We start from the raw sequence: 27503 nt of genomic DNA, 5'->3' as shown, positions 1-27503 counted from the left end.
TTGCAAGCTTGTGATTGAGACTTTAATTTCCTCTATATCTCTTTAACTCTGCTTCATGCGATTTATTTTTTTCCTGTATGGCTCATTCAAGGAATCCATCATTTTTCTAATCTCTTCTATTTTTTTTTTTTTATCAATATCTTCTTTAGAAGCAGTTATAAATTCTTTTACTGCAGTGTTTCTTTTTTCAGATTGGGTTTCCTCCCTATGTTTCTGTATTTGCTTCTTTACTTCAGATGCTATGAGTTCTGAGAATTATTTTTTTATTTCAAAAAAGAATTGTGCTCTGAGCTCCTCTATAACTTTCTGCTGTTGCTTATTTACTATTGACACTATTAATTCATGCATTTGAGCCGAGCTAGTGTCCTCTGCACTTGTTCTGAGTGGTCATTGGGTTTCCTCTGTATGTTTCTGCATTTGATTCTTTACTGCAGATGTTATTAATTCAGGGATTTCTTTTTTTATTTCCAATCTGAGTTCCTCTATACCTTTCTGCAGCTGTTTCTTTATTTCAGAATCTGTTGATTCATTGCTTTCAGCTGTGTGATTCCCAATTTGTTCTGTGTTAGTGTCCTCTGCACTTGTTATGGGTGGGTTTGGGTTCTGAGGTTGCATTTTGTTCCTTCTCATCATTTTGTGTAGCACTGTCTTCTGACCTTTGTTGTAGATCTTTGCAGTTATAACCGTAGCATGTACTGAAGTTCAGGTGCAGATCTACAAAGTTTGGATTTATCCAGCTGTTCCTGGCTTGGGTCTGGCTGCTGTGCTCAGCTCCTTCCTGTTGCTGCCCTTGGGGGTGAACCTGTTGTGCCCCTCTGGCAAGATGTTCTGCTTCTGAACTAGCTGGGTGGTTCTATCCTTTACACTCTCTGCAGGGATTGCAGCTGCAGGGTTTCACCCCAGGCCTGTATGCCAGGCCTGAGCTGAGCCTGGAGGGGACAAGGTGGAGTAGGGGTAAAGGCAGCTCTCCCACACACTCACTGGGCCTGGGCTAGGACTGGATCTGAGGGTTCCCGGAAAGCGGCAGAAATTCCTACCCTGTGTGCGGGGTGTGTGGGGGTATTATGGATTGATGGGGTGCGTCCCAAGGGGGTGGAAGAGGGTTTCACCCATGCTGCGCCTAGGCTGGAATCAGTAGTAGGTCCTGCTGGCGCAGGGTAGCAGGAAGCTCTCCCACACACTCACTGGGCCTGGGCTAGGACTGGATCTGAGGGTTCCCGGAAAGCGGCAGAAATTCCTACCCTGTGTGCGGGGTGTGTGGGGGTATTATGGATTGATGGGGTGCGTCCCAAGGGGGTGGAAGAGGGTTTCACCCATGCTGCGCCTAGGCTGGAATCAGTAGTAGGTCCTGCTGGCGCAGGGTAGCGGGAAGCTCTCCCACACACTCACTGGGCCTAGGCTAGGACTGAGTCTGGGGGTTCCCGGAAGGCGTCAGAAATTCCTACTCGGTGGGCGGGCTGGGGGAGGTGCTGCGGAGTGGTGAGGGGCGTCCCAAGGGGGTGGAAGAGGGTCTCACCCACGCTGCTCCTGGGCTGGGCCCAGTAGTAGGTCCCGCTGGCGCAGGGTAGTGGGAAGCTCTCCCACACACTCACCGGGCCTGAGTTTAGGACTAGGTCTCAAAAATGAGACTCAGTCTCAAAAACAAAACAAAACAAAAGTCAGTTTGTGTAGGGTTTGTCATCTGCAAATTATAAGAAAAAGGCTTATTTAGGTCAAGAGTCTGGGCGTCTAAGAGCATCAGCTGTGGGCGGGGGCTCATGGCAGTATATATGGCAGGAGTCCTGGCATGAGAGAAGTTCACATGGTTAAGAGAGGAAGCAAAAGAACTGGAAAGGGCTAATCTTCCTCTAACACCTCACTCACTTGCTCTAAAAAACTCTTCAATTCCTAAATCATGACCCAGGCACCTCCCATTGGGTCCTGCCTCTTAAAGGACCCACATTTCAACATTACTATTCTGGGGCCTAAACTTCCAGCATACCAACACTGGGGAAACAAACAGTACTCAAACCAGCCATAGCTGGGGTCCAGTGGGTGCACGGGAGCACAGAAGCTCTCCCACACACTTACCAGCCTGGGATTGGGCTGGGTCTCTGGGCTTGGTCACCAGCCATAGCATATCATATCATAAATTCCATAGCATATTATGAAGGTATGTTCAACAGGAAAGTGACATGACTGGATTTCTTTTTCTAAAAAGGCACTCATAACCTGGGGAAAAGAGACAAGAAAAATAGTGACTCCTGAAAAAGTGGCATATGTTATATAAAATGTGGCTTTTTGCTCAGATAGTCTGAAATGTTTCCTAAAAACATCACCAATTCATTTCTTTCATGATTAATGTGGAGGACCTACAATGTTATAGGCAGTCTTTGTGAGTCAAAACATGTCTGTCCTCAGCCAGGCATTGTGGTATACCTACAATCCCAGCATTTCAGGGGGCTGACACAGGAGGACTGCAGATCAAGTCCAGCCTGAGCCACTTGGTGATTTAGCAAGACTCTGTTTTAAAAGTAAGCTCAGCACAATGGCTAAGGGTCCAAACCCCAAGACCAGAACCAAAACAAAAGAACAAATATACAGAAAAAATTACCCTTGTAAACTTATATTTTAGGATTGGCCAATTCCAAAAATTTTTCTCAGTGTATGTGTCCTTCACCTCCAGTAGACTACTTTTTCCCTCATAAGTTCTCTTTAGGTCATGAAGACTGTAGAGTATTCTCTTGCCTGGCTTACTGGTCATCCTTGGAAACCTCAATTAACTCCTTCTATCTTCTAAATGTAAGTTAATTTGTCTAGATAATTTGTCTTTATTTTTTAAAATGGCAAGGAAACATTCACTGAACACCTGCTATGTGCTAGAGCAGCACACACAAAATTGATTTTTTTTTTTTTTTTTTTTACAAGGGATTGAACTCAGGACTCTGTGCTTGCCAGGCAATCACTTATTCTACTGAGCTATTGCCCCTACAAAATTGATAAATTCTCCCATGTTTTCTGTTACTGTCACCAAATAGATGATTTCAAATCTGTTTCCAGTTTCAAGTCTTTGATCACTTTGCTTTCATTCCCAGTTGTTTTTTAAATATGTTTAATTGGACAGCTTACAAGTATTTCCTACTTCAACACTTAAAATTTATCATCCTATCAAACCAGTCCAAGTCTTGACTTCTCTATTTTTGTTAATAAGTGTACTCTTGTATGTTGACTTCAAAATTTTATAATCACTACTGACTTTCTTATTTCCACATTCAAGTTATCAAGGTCTTTAGATTCTAGACCTGGTATGTTCCTATCTTTTCCTATTATCCATTTCCATTTTATCCAAAAAGTCCTTAACACTGTAATCCTAGCATTCAGGAGGCTGAGGCAGGAGGATTACCATGAGTTTCAGGCCAGCCAGAACTACATAGTGAGTTCAAGGTCAGCTTGAACTACATAGTAAGACCCTGTCTAAACAAACAAGCAAACGAAATCTTCAACATACTGTGGAGTTGGGGTCCAATAATCCTATCATATATGACAGCTGCCCCGCTTCATAAAAGAGGATCAAACTGCACTGTATATCCCTATCTAGGAAAAATCAAAATTTAAAGGGGTTTTCCTCTTGAAAGCATGTTGTTTTTGCACCATCATAAAATTGGAAAAATTAACTGATGATCGATTGAGTCAGGAACCATCTGTATTCCAAAAGCATTCCTGCTTCTGGGCTCTCCTTTTCATTTTACACATTGTTTCCAAACCAGTGTTTCCCATTGGAAACTCAAAACAGGTTATTAAAACTTTGGAGGGGGGATTTAGCTCAGGGGCATGGTACCTGCCTGGCAAGCATAAGTCCTGAGTTTAGATTCTCACCCCCACCCATCCCCCACCCATAACCCCCACCAAAAAACACACACACACAAAACTAAGCACGGGATCACTTCCAACATTTGTTCTCAAAACTTTCAGTGTCTCCCTCCATTGTCTGCAACTCAATCTGTATTCAATCCTCAAAGCTAAAAATAAAGAAATTTGCACCAAGTTACAAAACTAAAAAGGCTATTCCACCAAAGTCCATCTGTTTAATCACTATGCTAAACTACTGCTTTGCAAACCTTTTTTTTTTAATTTTATTTTAAAAAGTAAAAACAAAATCAAGAATGAAATTCCGAAACAGGGCAACACGCAACAACACACATGCTACAGATTTTCAAACCAAGGATAGATGATTAACAATAGTTGATATATGATCCATTCCTATTGTCAAAGCTGTTGCTCAGACCACCCATGGATCTTTGGACAGCCACTGTCACTTCATTATCTGCAGGGCTTCCAAGAGCATCTGTGTTTTTATCCAAAATTTAGTAGCTTATACAAACTAAAACAACTCAAATGTATTAGCTTGCAGTTCTGGAGGTCAGAAGTATGAAATGTGTCAGCAGGCAACATTCCTTTTGGAGTCTCTAGGAGGGAATCTATTGCTTCACCTATTATAGCTTTTCCAAGCTACCTTATTCCAAGGCTCATGATCCTCCTTTGCTGTGCCTCATAGTGTAAATCTAACTCTCCTACATGTCTCTTGGAAGGATCCTGGTGACTTCACTGGATCCACCAATCATACAGGGTAATCTCACCATGAAATAATCACTGCAGTAAAGTCCCTTCTGCTACATAAGGTGACACATTCACAGATTCCACACCTTGTAGTGTGGCTGTTGGGAGGGAGGGAATGATTCATGATCTTTATCAAACGATCTTTATACAAACCTAATAATATAGCAAAATCCTTTCATGATAATGAACACTCAACAAATGTTAGCTACTGTATTTTTCTTACAGTTCACAATATCTTATCTGAAACACTTGGGAATAAATGTGTTTCAAAATTCATAATACAGAGTAGGCATGTAGCATAGTGTTTTGTTTTGCTTTTGAGACAGCCTCTTATAGGAGTCTAGCTTGACCTTGACCTTAATACACGGCCCCAATTGGCCTAGAACTGGCAGCAACTCTCATGTCTCAGCCTCTGGAGCAGTGGGATTACAGGGATACACCACCATATCTTGTTGCCTGTATTTTATGTAGTAGACTATTTGCTTTGGATGTGCAGAGTCCTGGATTTGATCACCGGCGCTGCAACACAAACAAATACAAATCATAAATATTAAAAATAAAAGGCTATAATCCCAGCACTCAGCACACAGAGGTAGGAAGATAACAGCAAATTCAATGCCACTCTAGGCTACATAGTAAGAGCACAAAATTCAGAATATTTTGGATTTAAAGAGGTAAATGCTACATTTGGATTTAAAGAGGTGAATTGCTACATTGCATAAAACCCTCAACAGTGTGTGGAGGAGGATTCTATAACCTAATATCAGTATTTCTCCAGTAAAATATGTAGATATTTACAATACATGTATATAAATGGATATAAATAGCTTCACATCATTGTTGGTCACATTTGCCTAAGAAATGTTCAGTTTAGGTCAAATATACCCACTAAGTAAGCTACTGTTAAAATCTTAAATAAAAAAAAAACTTAAATAATCAGAGACATTGTTTTTTGAATTACAAATACTCTTTTACAGCATGTATAATTTTGGAAGTTGCAGATAACTGCTATGTAGCTAAAAAAAAAGATAAGCTTAAAAGAGAATTTGAATATATTAGAGATGTTTAGAGAGCAAGTGTGGTTTGGGATTCTTAAAGGGAACAATATAATACAGGACACATTTTTAATAGTATTTCACAATGAATCACCCAAGATAAACATACAAGAAGTGCAGGAAATCTCTCCACACACATGAACACTAAAGACTCCAGCTGACAGCCTGGACCGTACTTCACATATCTGTGCTGGAAAGGCCCAAAGGTCAGTGGTAGAAGCTAGAATGTCTATGCCAGTGGGATGAAGGATCTATGCTAGCAGGCTGAGGGATCTGAACTGGAGTCAGGAAGCAAAGCTCATGGCTAGCACCAGAGCTCCCTACAACCATCCTCAGCAACAGGGAGGTCCCAAGCTCCTCCGGCGATGAGGAAAGCAGTGTTCCCATCAGGAAAGCCAATGTGACAAGCTTCTCCATGAGGCTGAGCACTATCTTCTCCTCCGGAGCCAGGAAGTGATAAGATGAAGACCAAAGATCCTCCAAAATTCATCAGGAAAGCTGGCATGATAAGGTCCTCCAGCAGAACAGCTCAAAGAGAATTAGCAGCTTCCAACTGCTCCAACACCTTCTCCAAATAGCATCCCTAACAGCGTCCTGGCAGCTCTTCCTGTTCTGCCTTTATGCTGCTGGCAGCACTCCTCAGGTGGGCCTCCCACATCCAGCACCATGCTAGTTTAACTCAGCTGGGTAGAATAAGTTGACCACCAGTTATAAATACACTACAACAAGATATCAATTTAATTGCATTTCTACTTTGACAAAGTTTTTATTTTTCTTCTTGAAAATTGCAAAGCCAAGGCTAACATTTGTTGAGGACAATTTCGTTTATAGATAAAAACATCACCAAAAGACACAATGAAGTCAGGCTTGATGGCACATACATTTAAACCCAGCATTCAGGAGACCAAAGTAGGTGTGTCAGTTTGAGTCCAGCCTCTGTTACATAGCAAGATCCCATTTTAAAAAATAAGTAGGTCAATAATAGACTTAACTAGATATTTTGTACCTAAAGTATCCAATCCACTTATGGAGTTGTTTTGCAAAAAACCCCAAAACAACCCATTAAATCTGAATCTGATTACGCTTCTAGACAAGTTCATAGGAAATACTGGGAACAAAGAACACATGATAAACATATCATAAATCTAGAAAAATTTTGACTGGGTGAAACTGCTCAGGGTAAAGATCCAATTCCTTCAACATATACAAGGTAGAAAGGCCTATAGATTAAAAGAAACAAAAAATATAACAAATTGTGATGTATGCATCTTCTTGAAATCTGATGTAACTGCTAGGACAGAAGGAATGAGGGCAGAAAGGAAAGAGAAGGGAATGGAATACAGACAGGAAGGGAAGGTGGGGGGATGACAAAACAAGAAAACACAATTAGAAAAGTTAGAATACTGAGTGACTCTTGGAAAACATTAAGAAACTCAACCTTTGGGGGTGTTAATATTTAAACTCTATCTTTTGAAGATACATACTAAAATACAGATAAAAAGCTATGATGCTCTGTATTTCAAAATACATCAGTTGAGATAGGGAAAAGGAAAATGAGGAAGGTAGGTGAAACAGTTGACAACTGATAAGACTGGTTCGTGGGCATATGGCTCATGTATCTATTTAATATGTTGGACATTTTTCATTATAAAGAAAAAAAGACATTTTTCTCAATGTAAACCACTTTTTTTTTTTTAATGTAAACGACTCTGGACTTAAATTGTGAAATGTTTTAGTGCTTAGAAAGAACATTTCAGGGACTGGGGAGATGTCTCAGTAGAATAAGTGCTTGTCTGGCAAGCACAAGGGCCTGAGTTCAATCCCTGGTTCAAACTTGAACTTAGTGAAATGAAAATTTGAACATATACAATTCAAATCTTAAGGAAATGATCTAAGAAAAATATGTGGCATGGTACTGAGTGACAGGTAGAAATAAAATTACAGGAGAAAAAACATTAAATGATCTTGTTAAAATCTGACCTTAAGCTAGGCTTATGCTAGTTTAAGGGGAAAGGGTTAGCTTTCAGGATCAGTTGGCCTTTCTTTTTTTTTTTCCTTTGGCAGAACCAGGGACTCAACTCAGACCGTTGAGTTTGCCAGGGAAGCGCTTTTTCCACTGAGCCATCTCCCCTGCCCATCAGTTGGTCTTTCGCCTGTTTTTGTTTCTTAAAGAGTGAATGGACAGTTTGACTTTTCAAGGCTCCCCTAATTGTCCTGGATCCTGAAAATTGCGCATGATCTAGTTTCAATAAGGCCACCAGGTGGCGTATTTCTTAGCTTTTTTTTTTTTTTTTTTTTTTTTTCAATATAAAAAATATTTGAGCTGGGCATGGTGGCGTATGCCTGTAATCCCAGCACCTTAGAGGCTGAGCCAGGAAGATCATAGCAAGTTTGAGACCAACATGAGCTATGAAGTGAGCTCAAGGCCAGCCTGAACTGCAAAGTGAGATCCTGTCTCAATAAAACAGAAAAAAAAAAGCAGTATGCATACATGAGATGCTGTCATCTCATCCTTCATAGTGTTTCTTTTAGAAAAAAAAAGGTTTATAAGAATATAACAGAATAATCTGTGCTTTTCCAGTCCTTTTCCTCTTTAGAGAGAATTTGAATTGTATTAAATTACTGGGTAACAATGTGCTTTATTTTTTCTACAATATATTTGAGCCTCACATTACCAGTTTTTACATAGTGGGATGTCTCAAGGCGTGGGCTACACCCCACTGAATATTTAATGTAAGGCAATGCTTTATTTTCCGTGAACTGTTTTTTATTTAACTGGTGGTTTATAAACTTTGGTTGTTGGGAGCCCACATTCCATATGTGCGTGTAACATAAACTCTAATATTTTCTAACTTGAGATATGACTCTTAAAATATAAATTGATAGTTTCCGCCAATCATTTGGGTATTTGCTCAAGCCATAGCACCCAAAAAATACTGCAATTAAAGCCCTCATTACTAAAAAAACAAAAACAAAAAAGAACCCATAAACTACTGCCTTCGGGGATCCTAATACATGGCACTTTCTTGTAACTTCATCTGTAATCTCGATCTCTTCATGAGAAGAGAGAATCTCTTCTGGATTCGTAAGTACTGTACCTGTAGGTAGAGGGGGCAGTGAAGACCTCACTGTAGGATAAGCGACAACTCCCATAATTCCTTGGAAAGCTATTAGGAGAAGAGCTTCTTTCCATTCTGTCCCTCAGTTCCTCCCATCATTGAAACACAAGTTGTTGGCTCCCGCTCCTGATGAAAAAAACTCGCTTCAAGAGCATTTCTCCCTCGCGTTTTCATTCTTTTCATCCTAGCTCGACGGTGCAAATGCGCAAGACCAAACACTGGGGAGGGTGTGGGGGCGGAGCCGGCGCACGCGCATTGAACTGGAGGGCGTGACCCCGGAAGTGGAAGTGGCCGCGGCTGGGCGGGGCTGAAATGTAGCGTGCAGAAGAAAGTTCCGACTTCAGTAAGGAAAGCTAACGTCGCTTTTTCTTTTTCTTAGGTATTCACAGTTCTTTCGTAGATCTTAAAAGAGCTTTACTTTCCCATTTACCGTCTTTGTGTGCGTCTATGATTTAGTGTGATGTAATGCACGAGCTGCACTTAGACTTAACTGTCGCTTCTGACTTGCAATCCCTGAGAATTGCTCTTAAGATAGCGCAGCTATCTTGAGAACTAGAGAAGTCTTGCGCTTCGTAGATGTAGATAACCCTAGAAAGTAAACGTCTTGGGTTTTTCCCTTAAAATTAACCCTTATGACCTTGAGCATTATTCTGCTGTTCTTAAGATGGAAATTTTTAGCTAGAAATATTGTAACAAAAATCTGACAATCTTTTATTGTGTTCACTATGAAGTGGATACACCTTTGGTGTGCTTGAGATTAAAGATGAACATAGCTGCTGGATTTTGGTACTTTTTTTTTTCCGGAACCGGGGGTTGAACTCAAGCCCTAGCGCTTGCCAGGGAAGCGCTTATTCTGCAGAGCCGTCTCCTGGGCCCCGTGGTGCATTCTTCTACAGTCCGTTTCCAAATATGATACAGTACGTTAAATCGATCGGTGCAAGCCTGCAAACGTTGAATATTTAGGAGACCTTTCCAATATATATTTTAGTTCCTAAGCAATACTGCTAAATTAGCAGGTTTAGATCAAATGAAAGCTAATATGAAACGCACCTCCTAGCTGGAGATAGTAACGGCTGATTATTTCAACTTTGAATCTCACAATTTTAGAAGCCAACTAGTTAGAAATTTTCCCTTTCTGATTCAATAAAGCCATTGCGTACTTAGCTTTTGATGATCTCTATTTGAGGGGAGGAGAACAGATAGCTATTATACACAGCCAATTTCAATTAATCTGTAATTTTTAAAGTAACTTTACAAAAAATTATGAAAGCACAAGTCCACTTCTTGTACAGCAATTAACCACTAAGAAGAATATATGCAGTGTATTATTTGTTGAAACTGTACTTATGATTGGATTTGAAACTGTCTCATTGCTATCTGTTTATCAATAAAACTTAAAAAAAAAAAAAGAGAGAATGCTACTATGTTAGCAAGACTGGAAAGCTGTCTACTCACCGTTGGTGTAAATAAAAAAAAATTATGAAAGTAGTATGCTTTATTTGATTAAACATCTTGGACAAGCAGAAAAAATATAAAGCAAGCAAAATAATCCCACAAATAGAGATCATTTCGTTAATATTTGGCATGTTCATGTTTTTTATTTTTATTTATCTTAATAAAAAATAGCAATGAAACAGTTTCAAAACAGGTTAGTTGGACAGTTAAAATAATTAATATATTGCATAATGTTGTCTTCATAGTAGTTATTTAGAGTACAAGATGCAGACATATCTTGTCCAAACAATATTAGTACAAACCTTTCTTCTCATTGAACTAAGAGAAAGTAGCTGTATATCTATCCTACTTTGTACATACATATGTATTTTTTTCACTACAAAATAGTCCTTCATTTTTATCCCCCTTTTTTGTTTTTTATCAGAGATGGGAGTTCCATTGCTGTTAGAGAAGCTGTATTTGAAAGTCTTTAAAAGACCTTTTCATACTTGATGCCAGTTCAATAGGTACTTGAATTCAGCAAAATAACCCAGTATACTCCAGTAGTCCATAATGGTAGTGGGTTATCAGCAGAGCTGGTAATTGTCAGAAGTTGTTGACTTGAGCCTTTTACAGCTCAGCAGCATGTTCATTTTTTAATGTTCTTTTGAAAAATACTGTATATACTTTCCATATGTTGTACAATTTTTGGAAAAATAATTGAAAATTTATTTTGTATTTTTCTACATTTAATACTGTACAACTGTGATTGTCTTTTTTTCACCAGACCTACTTCTTTCTGTTAGTAGTTTTCTTCTTTTAGGATCTCAGACAAAAGGGAAGAATATTTGAAAGAATTTTTTGCACAGTTGAGAATGAAAAGCACCAATCTTAGGATAGGCAACCTGCATTCTAATTCCAGCTTTTTCCTCTCTACAGTGATGAATAGTCTTAAGTTACATGATTTCATTAAACAGCTAGATACCTAAACTAAAAGAATTGAAGAAGCTGATAACCAATATTCCTTCAAGCTTTAGAAATTTGTAACCGTGAACCAACTAAAGTCTGCACAATTAATTATGCCTTTCAAATATTTATACACTTAGTTCTAGATTCTGGATACTTTCCAAAAAATAGCTGATTTAGTCCATTCCATTGATACATTTTTAAATTACTCTTTTCTTTTGCTCTTAATTATGTGCTTTACATGCTATTTTAATACATTATTCAGAGGTTTGAATTCTGTGGATTATTGAATTTTAGGACTGTTTGGAGCTAATGTAGTGAACTAAAGTTTTATTTGAAACTCCTTCTAGCTTTATTATGCAATATATATCTTCAAAATCAATTTTTTTCTTCAAATTGTGTTTGTTTTATTTCAGATGTTGAGATGAATCGTCACCTATATGTTTGGCTTTTTAGACATCCATCCCTGAATGTTCATCCCTGGTGTCACAGCTATGTCCATTCTTATCAATTTAAACAGCTACATCTTAAAACAAGGCTGTGTGTTCTTGGACAAAATGATAATTACATTCTCCACTATATTTTAAGTAATTGGTCCAGGAAATACTGTCATCGAGATACCAGGATGATCTGGAAGCATAAAACATTTCAGAAATATATGGAAGACCTAACTAAAGAGTACCAAACACTTGGTCAGTCTCTGCAGGAGATCCCTGTGGATGAAGCAGACCGAAGGGATATGACCCAAAGGCATGCTGAGTTGGCGCCACTTGCAGCCATTTATCAAGAAATTCAGAAAGCTGAACAAGCAGTTGAAGAATTAGAATCAATGTGCAAAAGTAGGTAAAAGATTGTGACTTTCTAAGTTAAAACTTTATTGAATCTTGTCTTTTAAAAACCTTATAAGTAATAACCTCAATACTTAACAAGAACTGGGCTATTATACTTAGGGTGTTTAGCATATTTCAACTAATAAAGATCAATGCAAAACTAGGCTCCTCATGGCACTTGCAAAAATGTTCATGACTTTAGAGGATTTGATGTTGATCTTATCAGAAGTTTTAATTTATTGAGCAGATCTATACTAAGCACTGTGCTGCATACCAGGAATATGGAAATACAGTTCCTATCCTATCAAAAAGCTTATAGCAAAGAGTATATTTAAGTATTACTTGACATGCTTGCATGCAATATGATAGGAAGGCACAGAATTTTAAGGGAGCAAGTGGAAGCCTCCTAGGTGAAATTGCACATTAGAGGAAGCACAAATAAAGATTTATATAGCTTCATATTTATATCACCTTTTGTTAAGAAAAGAGGTTTATGTATCTCACAGTTTTGGCTGTGGTGACAGCTTCATAGCAGATAGCGCCATGTGGTAGAAGTTTAGGTGCTAGATCTTAAAGATCTTATTCTTTTTTTTTTTGAAGAACTGGGGATTGAACTCAGGCTCTTGCGCTTGCCAAACAAGCGCTTAGTCTACTGAGCTATCTCCCCAACCCCTTAAAAGTTACTCTTTAATAACTTATTTTAATTGTAGTTTTATATTATTTGGAATTTATATTCTTGTAAACTTTTTTTATTTTCAATACTGGAGATTGAATTGAGGGCCTTTTACATGCCATGTATTCTACCCCTGAGATAAATGCCTAGCCCTTAAAATTTGTACGTTTAGTGGCTTGAAGAATTTTCTAGAACAGCTGACAGATTTCTTAGAACCTGTTGAATTATTTTAGTTACTATGATGAAAGCCTAAGTGTCTGTACTGTTACTTTGAACAAAGAATCTTTACTCAAACAAGGGTCCCATTCTTTAGACGTTTACATAGTACCAAAGAGGTATTCAATAATTTTCAGATCTATAATCTCCCAAAATATGAATATCTGGTCAGATAGTCAGTGGTAGACATCTGTGGAGATATATCTCAACTGCATAGTACCTGCCTGGCAAGTACAAGGTCCTGAGTTCAATTCCCAGTACAAAAAAAAAGGAGACATGCAAATGGTAGGCACCTAGAACCCCAGCCCTAAGGAATGCTAAGACAGGAGAATCACAAGTTTGAATCTTGCCGAAGCAACTTAGCAAGACCCTCTTTCAAAGTGAAAAATGAAAAGGGCTAGGATATGGCTAAGTAGTAGAGTGCCCCTGGGCACAATCCTTAGTATCATGCCAAAACCAAAATATCTCTATTGATATTTATATGTATATATATGACCAGCCTAGGATTTCAAAATGGAAGTGTCTAAAATAGTTTTTACATATCAGATGTCTTAATTGAAGTGACTTACTCTAAAGATGTGGTATAATTAGTTCAGTCATTAATTTAGTTATTTATTCATCCAACATTCACAGAGGATTTACTATATACAGATGTTGTACAGAAAACAACGTGAAAAGAAATGAGTAAGCCTTGAGCTTACCATCTAATTTGGGATACATACCACATGGAAGTGAAAGGCAGTGTAACAGGTACTGGATATACAACATAAACCAAGCACTCAAAGTGGCTCCATGAAGGGAGTCAGAGATGGTTGGAATAGACTTTGAAGAATAATTTTTTGTATTAGTAAAACAAGAAAGGGCATCCCAGATAGAGGGAAGAGTGTGAGCTCAGCTACATTTTCAGCATTTAGTTTATAGCATAGAGTGTCACACAATCTAATATATTGTGATAGTTCTTCAGTGCCCTGCTAAGGATGTCTGAGATCCACAGATTTCTGAGCTTTGGTGGGTCATATGAAAGAAAATACTGCCATACAAAGTCAACAAAGGTTTACACTTACTTTTCTTACAAGTGTTTTGTATTCTTAGTCTTCACATTGAAGACTTTGTATGCAATGTATTCATTTTTATGAGGTAACTTTATTGTAATTTTTAATTAAGTTTATTGGTACATTTTAGGTATACTTGAATGTGAATTCATTATAGGGAGTTTGTGCCTGTTCATGATATAACTATTTTTTTCCTATTCTCTTATCCTCCTTTCAACCCCTTTCCCTCCTTATTTACAAAACTTTTGTTTCTACTTTTTCCTTCTTATTTTTTTTTTCCTTTCCTTTCCTTCCTTCCCCACTCTTCCCCACTAATTCCCCTCCCCATTTGAACATTTTCTTCCTATTTCACAATATCTGTTATACATTTTGGCCCTTATTGACCCTTTGGGTTTCTCACATCACAGGAACAAATGCATTTACACATATATGTGATTTATTTCACTTTATGGTCTCAAGGTGCATCCGTTTAGCTAGTTTTATTGTAATTTTTAATTTTAGTTGTTTCTTAATTTAGTATTGCTTCAACATTTTTTCTCTTGAAAAGATCTTCAAAATATACAGAAATTAAGAGAAATATTATAGACTAAGGTAGGATTGAACACTGACACAGATTTTGCTGTTGACTTTTAGCTTCTATACTTTATGTTCCACCCTGTTTCATTAAACCTTAGAAGTATGAGTGATGTCAAGGCTGGCTCACTAGTATACCTGTAAAATCTTAGATGTCCAAAACCTTACTTGTTCCTGTTCTTTTTCAGTGGTACAAATTTCTCCTGTTGGCTTATTGAAAATATTTTTTACTATTGCATAATGCCACTTAAAATTTTAGTTTTGAGAAAGTTGCACATATGTAGGAGGATAATAAGTGATTTCTAATTAAGATGACATGATCTCTTTCAGGCATGGTTGTACCATACGTAATATTAATAGGTTGGATTAGGTCATTTCAAAAGGTTTCATTAGCTTCACAATTCTGTTTTTCTAATTATGGTAATAGCTATATTTATTAAGTTTTACTACATGCCAGACTTTAAGCTAAATACTTTACAAATATTATCTTTTGAATGTTCATAATAATCTCTGAAGTAGGAATTGTTACCTTTATCCTCATTTTATAGATGAAACTAAGAGATTAAATTATCAAAGGTTGCTGAGCCATCTATCTAGGAGGAGCAAGGATTTGAAGCCAGGCAATGAGAATCCAAAGTCTCTGCTCTTACCCACTGCGTGATGAGTCAAGTGCAGTAGGTCTATCTCCATAGTTTGTCTTGCATGAGTATGAGTCCCCTTCTAGTCTATCTGTGTTTTTTTTTTGTTTTTTTTGTTTTTTTTTTTTTGAGAGCCATACAGAGTTGTATTAGGCAAAATTGAAAACACACACTCAAAGCCGGAAATTTGATTTTTTTGGAGGAGGGAGTGTGGAAATCTGTGGAATTTGTGAATTTGTAGGAAATTTCATCTTAGTTTAGAAGGGAAAAGCAGCCTGGTTTTTGTTTGTTTTATTTATTTAGGATAGATGATCTCAGATGTTGGCCTAAAAACATTCTTTGTAACCTTTAAATCTGTTTCTCTAAGGTCAGGTTTCTGCCCTTTACCTTATCAGCTAATTTGGGACTTAAAAGTTCTTTAAGGAATTTTAGTTGTCCCAGGGATATAGCTCATCAGCACAAGCACCTGCCTGGCAAGAGCAGGGTCCTGAGTTTGATTCCTGGTACCAAAAATAAAAAAGGGACTTTTAGTTATGTTGGGCATGGACAAAAAGAACAATAAACAAGAACATGGAGTACAGATATTGGGTACCTTGGGTAGTGTTGTGCTTTAAAGTTGTAGCCTTAGAAGTATGAATTAAAAATTGTTATTTATTTATTTATTTATTTGGTATAGGATCTTGCTACGTAGCTCAGACTCGTAGTGATCCACCTGGCTCAGCCTTTCCAGAGCTGGGACTATAGGCGTGCGGTACCACATCTGGTCTTGGTGGCCTGTGTGGCACATGGTCAACATGGCATGTGGTCCCAGAGATCAAACCCAGGGCCCTGTACTTAGCAGGCAGGTGCTTAGGCCCCAAGCTATCTCCTCAGCACCTCGATTTTAAATTATGTCATTTTTTGTCATAGTCTTGATGCCTCTTTACCTCCCAGAGCTAGCTAGTGAAAGGGAATGTCACCATATAGAGTCTGAAGGGGTTCCTCAAAGTGGAGAGGGGAAACCTGGACTTATATCACCTTTTGGCAGGTTACAGGTTCACTGACTTCTAACACAGAAAAAGAATTTTCTTTTTTTCATTTTTTTGTATTTGGTACAGGGTCTCACTACACACCTCAGACTCAGTGATCCTTAAGTCTCCCCAGCGCTGGGATTATAGGCATGTGCCACGCCTAGACTTCGTCCCAGGCTCAGTGCACCCTAGGGGCAGGGCCAACGCAGCATTGGGTGAATTTTTAAAACATGTGAGAAGCATTACAGTTTATTAAGCAGAATTGAAAATACTCAAATTTGCCTCGAGAGAGAGGCACCCCACTAATTTGTATCTTCATTGTATTTTAACCTAGATGAGTAAAATCAATTTCTAACTTTTAGTCTCACCTCCAGTATTTCTACACCAGTTGTTTTGTTCTGTTCTGTTTTATTGAGACAATCTAAATAAGCAGTTCAGGCTGACCTTAAAGTCACACTATGTACCACCATGACTGGCTTAGGCCAGGTACAATCTTTCTTTTTGGTACGGGAGATCAAACTCAGAACCTTACACTTAACAGGTGCTTGTGTCACTGAGCTATCTCCCCAGCCCCAGGTGCAGTCTTAATCTTATTACTCACCTAAAAAATTTGGTAGTTCCCTTTGTTCATAGCGATTTTTGTATTTGTCACTTAAAACTTCTGGTGAGTGACTAACTTGTTTGTATAGTATATTCTCTTTGCATCTTCTGTCTTCTAGTCAAAATAGATAGTTTACCCTTCCCAGAACATACCTACTCTTTACCGTCTGAGTCTTTGTTCATCCATTTCACCTTATTAAAAATCAGTACTCTTGGGGCTGGGGAGATGGCTCAGTGGAATAAGCGCTTCCCTGGCAAACACAGGGGCCTGAGTTCAATCCCCGGTTCCACAAAAAAAAAAAAAAAAAATCAGTACTCTTACAAAATTTAGCTTATAAATCATACTTTGACTTAGATCTTTCTCTTTTTTTTGTATTTTTAGGGAAGGGTCTACAGGGTGTTCAGGGTCTCACTACTAGATTGGATTCATTGTGATCCGCCTGTTTATAGCCTCCCAAGAGCTGGGATTACAGGCACATGCCACCACGCCCAGTCTTAATTGCTGTCTCAGCTGTGCCCCAGGGGCGGGGCCCCCAGGATCAAACCCCAGTCCCAGCACCTGCTTGTAGGTACTTTAATCTGCTGAGCTATTTGCCTGGCCCTTCAATCTCTTTCTTAAAACAAGTATAGTTACTTTTCTGTGTTTTGTGTTGTAATTCTTTCAGTAATTGTGGTAGCCTTTGCCTCTAACTTCACTGTCTGTTCCTCAAATACCTGAGTCTTACTCAGTTTTGTATCTCTTGCAGTACCTTAGCCAGGAGCCAGACCTAAAGTTCTAAACTCTGGGTTAGGCCCCCACATTGGTGCCCCCTGACATACTGGTGCTTCCCTTATCATATATTGTAATTATGTGTATGTGCCCATCTTTCCTCGACTGAGCCACATGAGGCTTGGAACCACATTCCATTAGTCATTGTGTCCTTGGCAACTAGGAGAGTGTCTAGCACAGAGCAAGTATTAAATGCTATATTAAAAGCATGAGTAAGGCACAAAACCCTACCAGACTGATGACTTCTCTGAGTACAGAAAGTTTATAAAGCACCTTCTTTCCTTTGTAACTGTTTTATTCTTCATTTCTGTTCTCTTCCTTATAATTACTAAGAATAAAAAAATTCTGTTTCAATTTTCAGTAGTTATCACTGACATGTGATAGTTGTTTAGTGCAGTAGAGTCAGTGATCACCATACTTGGCCACTGTATCATTTTTTTTTTTTTTTTTTTTTTGGTGGAACTGGGGATTGAACTCAGGCCCTGTGCTTACCAGGCAAGCACTTATTCTACTGAGCCATATCCCCGGCCCCCTCATTATCTTATTTTGCTAGAGTTCCATGATTTAATTTTGTTTTTGAAAAGATATGAGCCAGGCATGATAGCAGACACCTACAGTACCAGCACTTAGGAGGATGAGACAGGAGGATCACTGCAAGTTTGAGGCCAGCCTCAGACGCATGCTTAAGGTTGGCCATAACTACACAGCAAGACCCTATCTAAAAAGAAAAGAAAGAAAAAAGAAAAAAAGAACATTGTTTCCATGAAGTACAGGTTACAAAAGTGTAATTTATTTGATCCAGTGTTTTTAAAACTGTGCTAGATATGAATATATCAAGAGATTCTGGGCTGGCCAGATAGCTCAGTGGACTAAAGCTTCTGCTGGTATGCATTGCCAGCCCCACCCCCAGGGTGCACTGAGACTGTGATTAAGACTAGGTGTGGTGTGGTTGAGAATGCTCCCAACACAGATGCCCTACAATCACTTCAAGATGAGGCGAAGGAGGGAGAAAGTTGTCAGGAGAGCTCCTGAGAGCAGCCCTCAGAGGAGTGATAATAGGCACAGTTTGGAAAGTCTTTCTTTGAACAAAGTCATAGGATTATAATGATGGGTCTATGTGGGAGTTGCATGTGATTTGCCTGAAAAAAAATTGTGAAATATTTCTTTAATCTGAATAATGAAGTGAGAGGAAATGCACACAGGCTACGAGCACAGAGGCCAAGCTTTGTGGAACTGAACTGCCTCACCATCCCTTACTGCTTTAGCATTTTCACAGGAATCACAAAGGCACGGGCGTGTTGGGGCGACGGGGAGCTGGAGGGGCCTGAGAGAAGCAGCAGTGATATATGGGAGACTGAACGCAGCAGGGGCACAGTTCTCAATGTTCCTCATGTTTCAGTGGTGCAATTTTCTACTGCACTTTAAAGCTTTTTAATGTTTTGTAAGAATGTAAATGTATACTGCAATTTCTGCCTCACTATTTGCTCTATCCAATTCCTGCCCTCATAAGGACTCAGCATTTGTGCCTAGTCAGGCTGCAGGCAGGGGAAGGCCATAAGCACCAGTCACCCTGATGTATGCAGCCCACAGAGCCATTTATACCCAGTGTAGATCTTGGGAGAAGCTGAGTAGAAACCACGGGAGGAAAAGCTGTGGTCTATGGGACTGTTACTAATTCTGCTATCAATTTCTTGTTAACTAACGTGTTGATTTTTATCAATTAATCATCTTTTAAGGAGATTCAGATGAGGCAAGGAAATTGTATTGGCAAGTATAAGCCTGAAAGCATTCCAAATTAGTCTTAGACTGCAAAGAGCTCAGCTAAATAATCAAGCCTAAAGCCAACCAATTAAACAAACTTTATTTGAATAGGTACTGCATGCTACAGACTGTATTCAGCATAGTAATAAAGAAAAAGAAAAAAAAAAAAAGACTAGATGTGGTGGCATACACCTGTAATCCCAGCACTTTTGAGGCTGTAAACAGAAGGATCACTATGAGTCCATTCTACATAGTGAGACCCTGCAGACCCTGTATCAAATACATTAAAAAAAAAAAAAAAAAAAAAAAGATTCCAAGAGTGAATATTTTTGAGCAAATAGAGGTTCTAATGATATTGGATCCACATGATAGAGTACTGAATTGTGAATCTCTTCAGACAGGAAGTGATCATCCCAACTTGCTTTAAAACTTAGGTTATTTGGGTTTATAGCCAGTTCTTTTTAAAAAACTTATATGATCAATCACTTTCTAGAATTACTTACAGACATTCAAGTAAGTCTTTTGGGAGGGCTTGTGAAGTGACAGTCTCCAAGTATTATAATTGTTCTTTTATATTATCCCTTGGTTTCCAAACTAAAATAAAACTTACTGGGTAAAGATGAGGTAGCTATTTTAAGACTTTCTCTCTATATAAATAATTAAAAACTGCCATTATTCCTGTTGCTGGTTTTTAGGTCTAAATGAACAAGAGGAAAAGCAGTTACAGGAGCTTGCATTAGAAGAAAGGGACACCATTGATCAAAAAATCAACACACTCTATGGGGAGGTATGTTCTAGGAAGTAGACTAATCTCAGTACTGCTAATATGAAGGAATACTTTTCCTGCTAGACTATACTTTGCTGCTCAAGTTATTTCCCAAACACTGGTTTGTGAAGTGTTTGGGAAATAACATAATAAGTAATTAGTTGGGCTTTGTGTAGTAATTTGCTGCAGAGTGATGTTGAAAATCTTGCAGTGGATAAATAAAGCAAAGACTCAATGGGGAGATAGCTCAGCAGTGTAAGCACTTGCTGGCAAGTGCAACTCCTTAGTTCCATCTGTGGTACCACAATAATGATGATGATGGTGATGATTATGACCATGATGGTGCAGAGACTCCAAGAGCAAAAAGAAAAAAAAAGGGAAATAAAATTTCTAAGCTGAATCTTTTCCCTTTCCAGGCAAGAAGACACATGTTGGGGAAAAACTGTAGTTGCCACAGGGAAGAGTTGGAAGTTTTTCAGTGGTATAAGGGTACAGGATAGGTTCATGGTGATTGTTAACTAAGGATTGAAAATGTGCACTATGGATAGAATGGAATGAACCGAGGGATGTAGAGACAGTTAATTCAAGTCCTTAATTAGGTCTAGCAAGCCTTTGGTGTTCTGGGGTTTCTCAAGGTCCATGATACTCTGTTAGTACCAACTGTTATTTCCCACACAAGCAGACTTTTTCCTTCAATAGTGATCTCTTCCTTCTAGTTTATTGGATAGTTTGGCTACAAAGGCAGTGAGGAACATGGTACTGTGTTCCATGTTTCCTTTTGGTGTATTTGCCATCATCTTACCTTCAGCTTCCTTACCATTGGAATCCAGGAAGGGAGCTTTTTGAGGTCAGGAGGGGTTAAGTATAGGTTATCAGTATCAAAGGTTAATCAGAGATAAAAGATGTCTGACTCTTAATCTAATATTCTGTTCCACAGACTGTATTATTTTTAATAGAGATAGAGTATTTCAGAATCTGGCAGTAGGGAGAGTAATGACACATAAGTACTTTTTATTTGAAAAACAAAAAGTTTTTTGAAACCTTCTTTGAAAAGTTTGTTTGAAAGACTATTTATTTATTTTGGCGGAACCGGGGATTGAACTCAGGCCCAAGAAAGAGCTTATTCTACTGAGCTATCTCCCCATCCCTGAAAGACCTTTTAATAATAAAGGAATTGCTTCCTTTTTTAAGGGGAATTTTAATTCCATTCTTTATAAGGAATCCCTTTTGCCTGAGAAACTATTTGAGCCTTTGCTTAGGAGTCTTCAACATAATCTTTATTTTTATTTTTTTTAATTATTTTTCTTTATTTATTTTTAATATTTATGTGTGTGTGTGTGTGTGTGTGTGTGTGGCCAGCTCAGCCCACCAAGGGGTAGGGCTGGCTAGCATGTGGTGCTGGGGATTGAACCGCGGTCCCTGTGCTTTGCTTAGCTTGTTTTAAGTAGGTGCTTTAGACCACTGAGCCATCTCACCAGCCCCCAACATAATCTTTAAATAGAGTAACCCCACTAAAAAGGCAAAGCATAGCATGTCACCTCCCATGAATTGTTGCAGAGAAAAATACACCATTATATGTTAAAGGTGTTCATTTCTTTAAAATGAAAATTTGAAAGCTTTGCTTCACTCATTAGATGAAAAAACTGTAAGTAGCAAAATATGAAGAAAATTGAATAGGACACTGAATTTTGATCTAAATTGCATTTTAGGAAATTAAAATAACTTTAAGCATTGTAGAAGATAGATAAATAACTTCAGAAACTGATAAGCTATTTTAATCTTATTGGTTTTTACTTCTTATTGTAGATTTAGGAGTAACTTCACTATGTGATTTTGTTTATTACTGATTTTTAAAAAATACTTTCAGGGCTTTTCTAAGTTTCATTAACAATAACATACCAAAGAAAATCTATAAATCATTCAGAACTTTTAATTAAGTTAAAGTAATGATGGTTTACCAAGGAAAATCTATGCACCAAAGCTGTTTTCTTCTCCTCTTTTCTAGCTTTATGAGAGTTTGTTGCCAAAGGAAAAATATGACAAAAATGATGTTATTTTAGAGGTGACATCCGGAAGAACTACTGGAGGTGGGTCAAGTAGTTTTATTGTCACATTTAAAATTTACTCACATTTTACTTAATTTGGTATACTGTAACTATTTTTTTTTTTAAGATAGGGTCTTGCTGTGTAATTCAGGCTGACCTCAAACTCATGGCAATCCTCCTGCCTCAGCCTCTTTGAGTGGAGGGATTACAAGCATGTAATCCACACCCAGCTACTGTAACTTTATTTATTCACTTATTTATTTATGTTTTTTAAAGACAGTACAAAGTAGTATTAAAACAAAAGTTACAAATGATAGACAGTTTCACTAAACAAAATAATATGCATTTCACAGTATTGTTGTATTGTGTACTGTTGTCTTCAAATTAGTTTTTCATATTATCAGATATATGCATACAAATTGGAAGAAGAAAGAAAAGAATAAAAGAAAGTAAGAGGAGAAAAAGTAAAAAGAATTGAAAAAAGAAGACAACAAATTAAGGATTAAAGATTCCTTTCCATAGACCCACAGAAATCCACAGTACAGTTGTCATAGCTAATGACATATTCATAACAGCACAATTTATGATAACTAAATTTTAAAAACATCCCAAATGCCCATCAGCTGAGGAATGTATAAAGAAGATGTGGTGTTTTTATACAATTAAGTATTATTCAGCTATAAAATAGAAAAAATATCCACTAGGTGAATAATTTCTGGAAAAATATCCACTAAGGGAATAGCTAGGTTAAATGGGACCTTCAATCCTAGCTTTGTGAGGAATCTCCACACTGATTTCCATATTGGTTGTACCAGTCTGAACTCCCACCAGCAGTGGAGAAGTGTTCCTTTTTCCCCACAGCCCCTCCAGCATTTGTTGACTTCTTGATGATAGCCATTCTTTCTGGGGTGAGATGGAACCTCAATGTTGTTTTACTTTGCAGTTCTCTAATGACCAATGATGTTGACCATTTTTTCATATATTGCCATTTGTAATGTCCATTTTTGGATTGGGTCTTTGAATTTTGAGAGCCTGATTTTCTTTAAATTCGTTATATGGCTAGATAGAAGGCCTTTGTCAGAAGGGTGGTTGGCTATAATTTTTGCCCAGTTTGTTGGTTTTCTTTTTACTTTATTGGTAATTTCTTTTGAAGTGCAGAAACTTTTCAGAAAGATGAGAACCCAATTGTTGATTCTTTGAACTATTTCCCATGGAATTTAGTTTTTGTTCATGATGTCTCTACCTACCCCTGTGTCTTTAAGAATTCTACCTACTTGCATCCCCAGAAGATTTATGTTTCTGTTTTAATGTTTAAATCTTTGATCCATTTTGACTGTAGTTTGGTGCATGGTGATAGACATGGGTCAAAGTTTAGCCTTAAGCATGTGGAAAGCCATTTTTTCCAGCACCATTTATTAAAGAGGCAGTGAACATGTTTGATTCCCTTGTCAAAGATAAGGTAGCTCCATGTTTATAGCTGTGTCTGCATCTTCTAATTTGTTCCATTGATCCTTGGGTCTGTCTTTATACTAGTACCGTGTTGATTTTATCACAATAGCTTTATAGCATAATTTTGGGTCAGGGATTTTGATGCCTCTTACCTTTCCTTTGTTGCCCAGGATGTTTTTTTAATATTCTGGGTCTCTTCTGGTTCCAGATGAATTTTAGGAATGTTTACTCTAGCTCTGCAAGGTATACTAATGGTATTGAAATTAAATGGCATTGTGTTGAATCTGTATAACAATTTTGAGGGTATGGCATTTTCACAATATTGGTTCTTCCTATCCAGGAGCAAGAACTATCTTTCCATTTTCTGAAATCCTCTTCAGTCTATTTCTCAGAGTACTGTAATTTTCACTGTATGAATCTTTTTTGTTTCTTCGTGAGATAGATTCCTAAGTATTATCATATTTTGGATGTTGTGAAAGGCATGGTTTCCCTAATTTCTCTTCAGGGTATTCACTGTTGTGTACAAAAATTCTAATGATTTTTTAGTATCCTGATATGTTACTGAATTTGCTGATTAAATCTACAAGTCTCGTGGTGAAGTTTTTAGGGTCTTTTATGTAGAGAATCATGTCATCTGCAAATAGTGATAATTGTACTACTTTCTCAATCCTTATTCCTTTTATTTCTCTCTCTTGCCTAATTGCTGTGACAAATATTTCTAGAAGTATATTGCATAGGAGTGGATACAGTAGACATCCTTGTCTTGTTCTCATTTTCAAGTGAACTTTCAGGTTTTTTCCCATTTAGTATTATATTGGCTGTTGGTTTCTCATAGATGGCTTTTATCAAGCTAAGATATAGACCATCTGTTCTGATATTCTGTAGGATTTTTATCATGAATCAGTGTAAGACTTTGTCAAAGTTTTTTCTGATGATCATGTGGTTTTTGTCTTTGGCTCAATTTATCCATCTGCATATATTGAACCATCTCTGCATTCCTGGGATGAATCCTGTTGCTAGTATTTTATTGAGGATTTATGCATCTGTGTTCATTCGGGAGATTGGCTTGCAGTGTGCTGTCGCTGTGTCTGTCGGTCTCGGTCTCTCTCTCTCTCTCTCTCTCTCTCTCTCTCTCTCTCTCTCTCTCTCTCTTTCCCTCTACCTCTCTCCTCCCTTCCTCCATCTCCCTCTCCCTCCCTCCCTCTCCCTCCCTCTCTCTCCTTCTGCCTCTCTTTCTTTCCCTCTATCTCTCTCTCTTTCTCTCATTTTAGTTCTCTTTTTTAGTTGGATCTTTCTCTGGTTTTGGTATCAAAATAATGCTTGGCACCAGGAATGAATTTGGAAGAATTGTTCCTCTTTCAATTTCACTGAAGAGTTTGAGAATAGTTAGCATTAAATCTTCTCTATATTTCTTGTAGAATTCAGCTGTGACTTCTCAGGACCTTGGCTTTTCTTTGTTGGTAGGTTTTAAGTTACATTTTCAATTTCATTTCCCGTTATTGGGTTATTCAGAGTTTGTATATCTTCTTGACTCAGCTTTGGCATTTCATGTGTATCTAGGAAACTGTCCATTTTCCTATGCTTTCCATCCTGTGAAAGTAAAGATTTTGAAAGTAGGTATTGATGATCTTCTGAATTTCTATAGGGTCTGTAGTGATTTTGCCCTTTTCATTTCTTATTGCATGAATTTGGGTTTTTTCTTTCCTTTTTTTGATTGGGTTGGCTAAGGGATTATCAATTGTATTTATTCTTTCAAAGAACGAACTCTTTGGTTCATTTATTCTTTGTATTGCTTTCTTCGATTCTGTTGCATTAATTTCCTGCCTTCTTTGGGCTTTGGACTTTGTTCTTCATTTTCTGTGAGCTTGAGGTACAAGATAAGAACGTTTATTTTGGGTTTGTTTTGTTTTCCTAAGGTGTGAATTTAATGCTATAAATTTTCACCTTAAAACAGATTTCATTGTATCCCATAGGTTTCGGTAAATTGTATCTACATTTTGGTTTGAATGTAAATATTTTTCAATTTCTTTAATTTTATCTGTGACCTAAACTGGTTATTTAGGAGGTTGTTATTTAATTTCCATGTGTTTATGGTGTTTCTGTGGTTTCTTTTATCAATAATTACCAGGTTCTGTGCACTGTGGTTAGATAGTGTGCATGGGATAATTTCCATTCCTTTGTATTTACTTAAGAGTGCTCTGTGTGCTAGTATATGGTCTATTTTGGAGAATATCCCGTATGCAGCTGAATAGAATGTATATTCTGTCATTGCTGGATGAAACACTACGCAAAGGTCTATTAAGTCCATTTCTTCACAAGTTTGGTTTGTTTGATATCTTTGCTGACTTTTTGCCTAGTTGATTTATCTCTTTGATATCTCTTCTATGTCTTTGTCTATTAGACTTGTTCTGGGTGGGCTGGAGGATTGAGATTTTCACCTTTTCCTCCTGGGTTTTGGATTTTTTTTTTTTTTTTTTTTTTTTTTTTCAGAACCAGGGATTGAACTCAGGCCCTTGCACTTGCCAGGGAAGCGCTTATTTCTACTGCGCCATCTCCCCAGCCTGGTTTTGGAATTTTTGAAGCTCCCAATGATCACCTGGCTGAGCAGTGGTGGGAGAGCAGTGCAGCATGGATCAGAAAGGTTCCTGCTACCGTGGGGCAGGGATTGGGTAGAACTCATCAAGGCTCTTACTACTGGTGTGAACGACTGGTTGGCAGCTTAACAGAGCTTCTATGCAGGTAGTGGGCACAGGCTAGATTTACCAGTATCCTGCAGCTTCCTGGAGTCCTCCTAAGTTCTCAGATGGTTGGATTTGAGGCCAGCACTACCCCTGTGCCTATGTGCTGGGGACTCCTAGGTTGCAGCTCACCAAAATCCCATGGGCCACCCAGAGTCTGCCTGAGTTCTCAAATGGTGGCACAGGGTTACAGTCTGTAACTTTAAAAGTATGTTTGTCTTTAAAAGTGTCTTGGGAAATGATCCTTGCCTAAGAGACTTGTGCTCATAGATGGCTGCCTTAGATATTTGTGCTAACTGAATGCTTTATGTGTCTTTTAGGCGATATCTGCCAACAGTTTACCCGAGAAATATTTGACATGTATCAGAATTATTCATGCTATAAGCACTGGAAATTTGAACTTCTGAATTATACACCAGCAGATTATGGTAGGCATATTTGAATATTTTTGTGCATAAAGATAATGAAAATTATTTTATCTCAATCTATATTGGAACCACATTGCCCCATTCTTTTGGGGTTTTTTTGTTTGTTTGTTTTTTTGGTTTTTGAGTCAAGGTCTTACTATGCAGCCTGGGCTGGCCTTGAACTCATGGTAGTCCTTCTTGAGTTCTGGGATCACAGACATGTACCATCAAGCCTGGCTGCCCCATTGTTCAAAACATTTGGTTTTATATTTATTGAACATGTTGACATAGGTTTATCAATCATAGTGACATAGTATAGCAAAGTTCTTAACTGGAAGAGAGACCAGAAAGGAGAGATGCCTCATCCTAAGAAGGAGTATGTGATGTAGTAAAGTTCTTTTCACTATGAAAGAACTATCATTTATATAGTACAACCAGAAAGTTTATCAATTAAACTAAGTAGCCAATGATATATTAAATTTGTATGGGAGTGCAAAAAGGGCAATTATTTGTCTTTATTTTGAGGAAATGTCCACTGAAAGTGAGCTAATAAAATGTATACAGTATATAAACATTGACGAATAGTATACGACCTTAAACCTTTAAACAGGCAAGTGTGAGCCAGGCACAGTAATGTGCATCTGTAATTCCAGCACTTGTGAGGTCAAGGCTGTAGATTTGTAATTTTAAGTTTCACTTGGGTAACTTTGCAAGACTGTGTCTCAAAATATAATATGAAAAGGGTTGGAGATGTATCTCAGTGGTATGACATACTTAGATTTTTTCACTAGTAGGACAAACCATAT

The 27503-nt window shown here is 37.9% G+C and overlaps 2 protein-coding genes across 4 annotated transcripts in view; one reads left to right on the top strand and one right to left on the bottom strand.

Annotated features, from left to right (window-relative positions):
• Positions 1-8804, bottom strand: part of Naa16 (N(alpha)-acetyltransferase 16, NatA auxiliary subunit) — a 250544-nt gene extending 241740 nt beyond the window's left edge. The window contains 1 exon segment of the mRNA XM_004640322.1: positions 8750-8804. Coding sequence (XP_004640379.1) covers positions 8750-8804 — 55 coding nt within the window.
• Positions 8805-9044: 240 nt separating this feature from the next.
• Mtrf1 (mitochondrial translation release factor 1) overlaps positions 9045-27503 on the top strand; it is a 50060-nt gene continuing 31601 nt past the window's right edge. For 2 of the 3 annotated variants that reach the window (XM_023700201.1, XM_023700202.1), the window contains exons 1-5: positions 9045-9113; positions 11587-12009; positions 19988-20079; positions 22064-22145; positions 26611-26718. In XM_023700201.1, coding sequence (XP_023555969.1) covers positions 11595-12009; positions 19988-20079; positions 22064-22145; positions 26611-26718 — 697 coding nt within the window. In that variant the 5' untranslated portion in view covers positions 9045-9113; positions 11587-11594. Of the gene's footprint in view, positions 9150-11586; positions 12010-19987; positions 20080-22063; positions 22146-26610; positions 26719-27503 lie in introns of all 3 variants that reach the window. The other variant, XM_004640260.2, reaches the window with a different exon arrangement.

Source organism: Octodon degus, unplaced genomic scaffold (genome assembly GCF_000260255.1).
Source record: "Octodon degus isolate 3935 unplaced genomic scaffold, OctDeg1.0 scaffold00122, whole genome shotgun sequence".
In the NCBI taxonomy this organism is placed as follows: domain Eukaryota; kingdom Metazoa; phylum Chordata; class Mammalia; order Rodentia; family Octodontidae; genus Octodon; species Octodon degus.
This window is presented reverse-complemented; position numbering and strand designations above follow the sequence as displayed.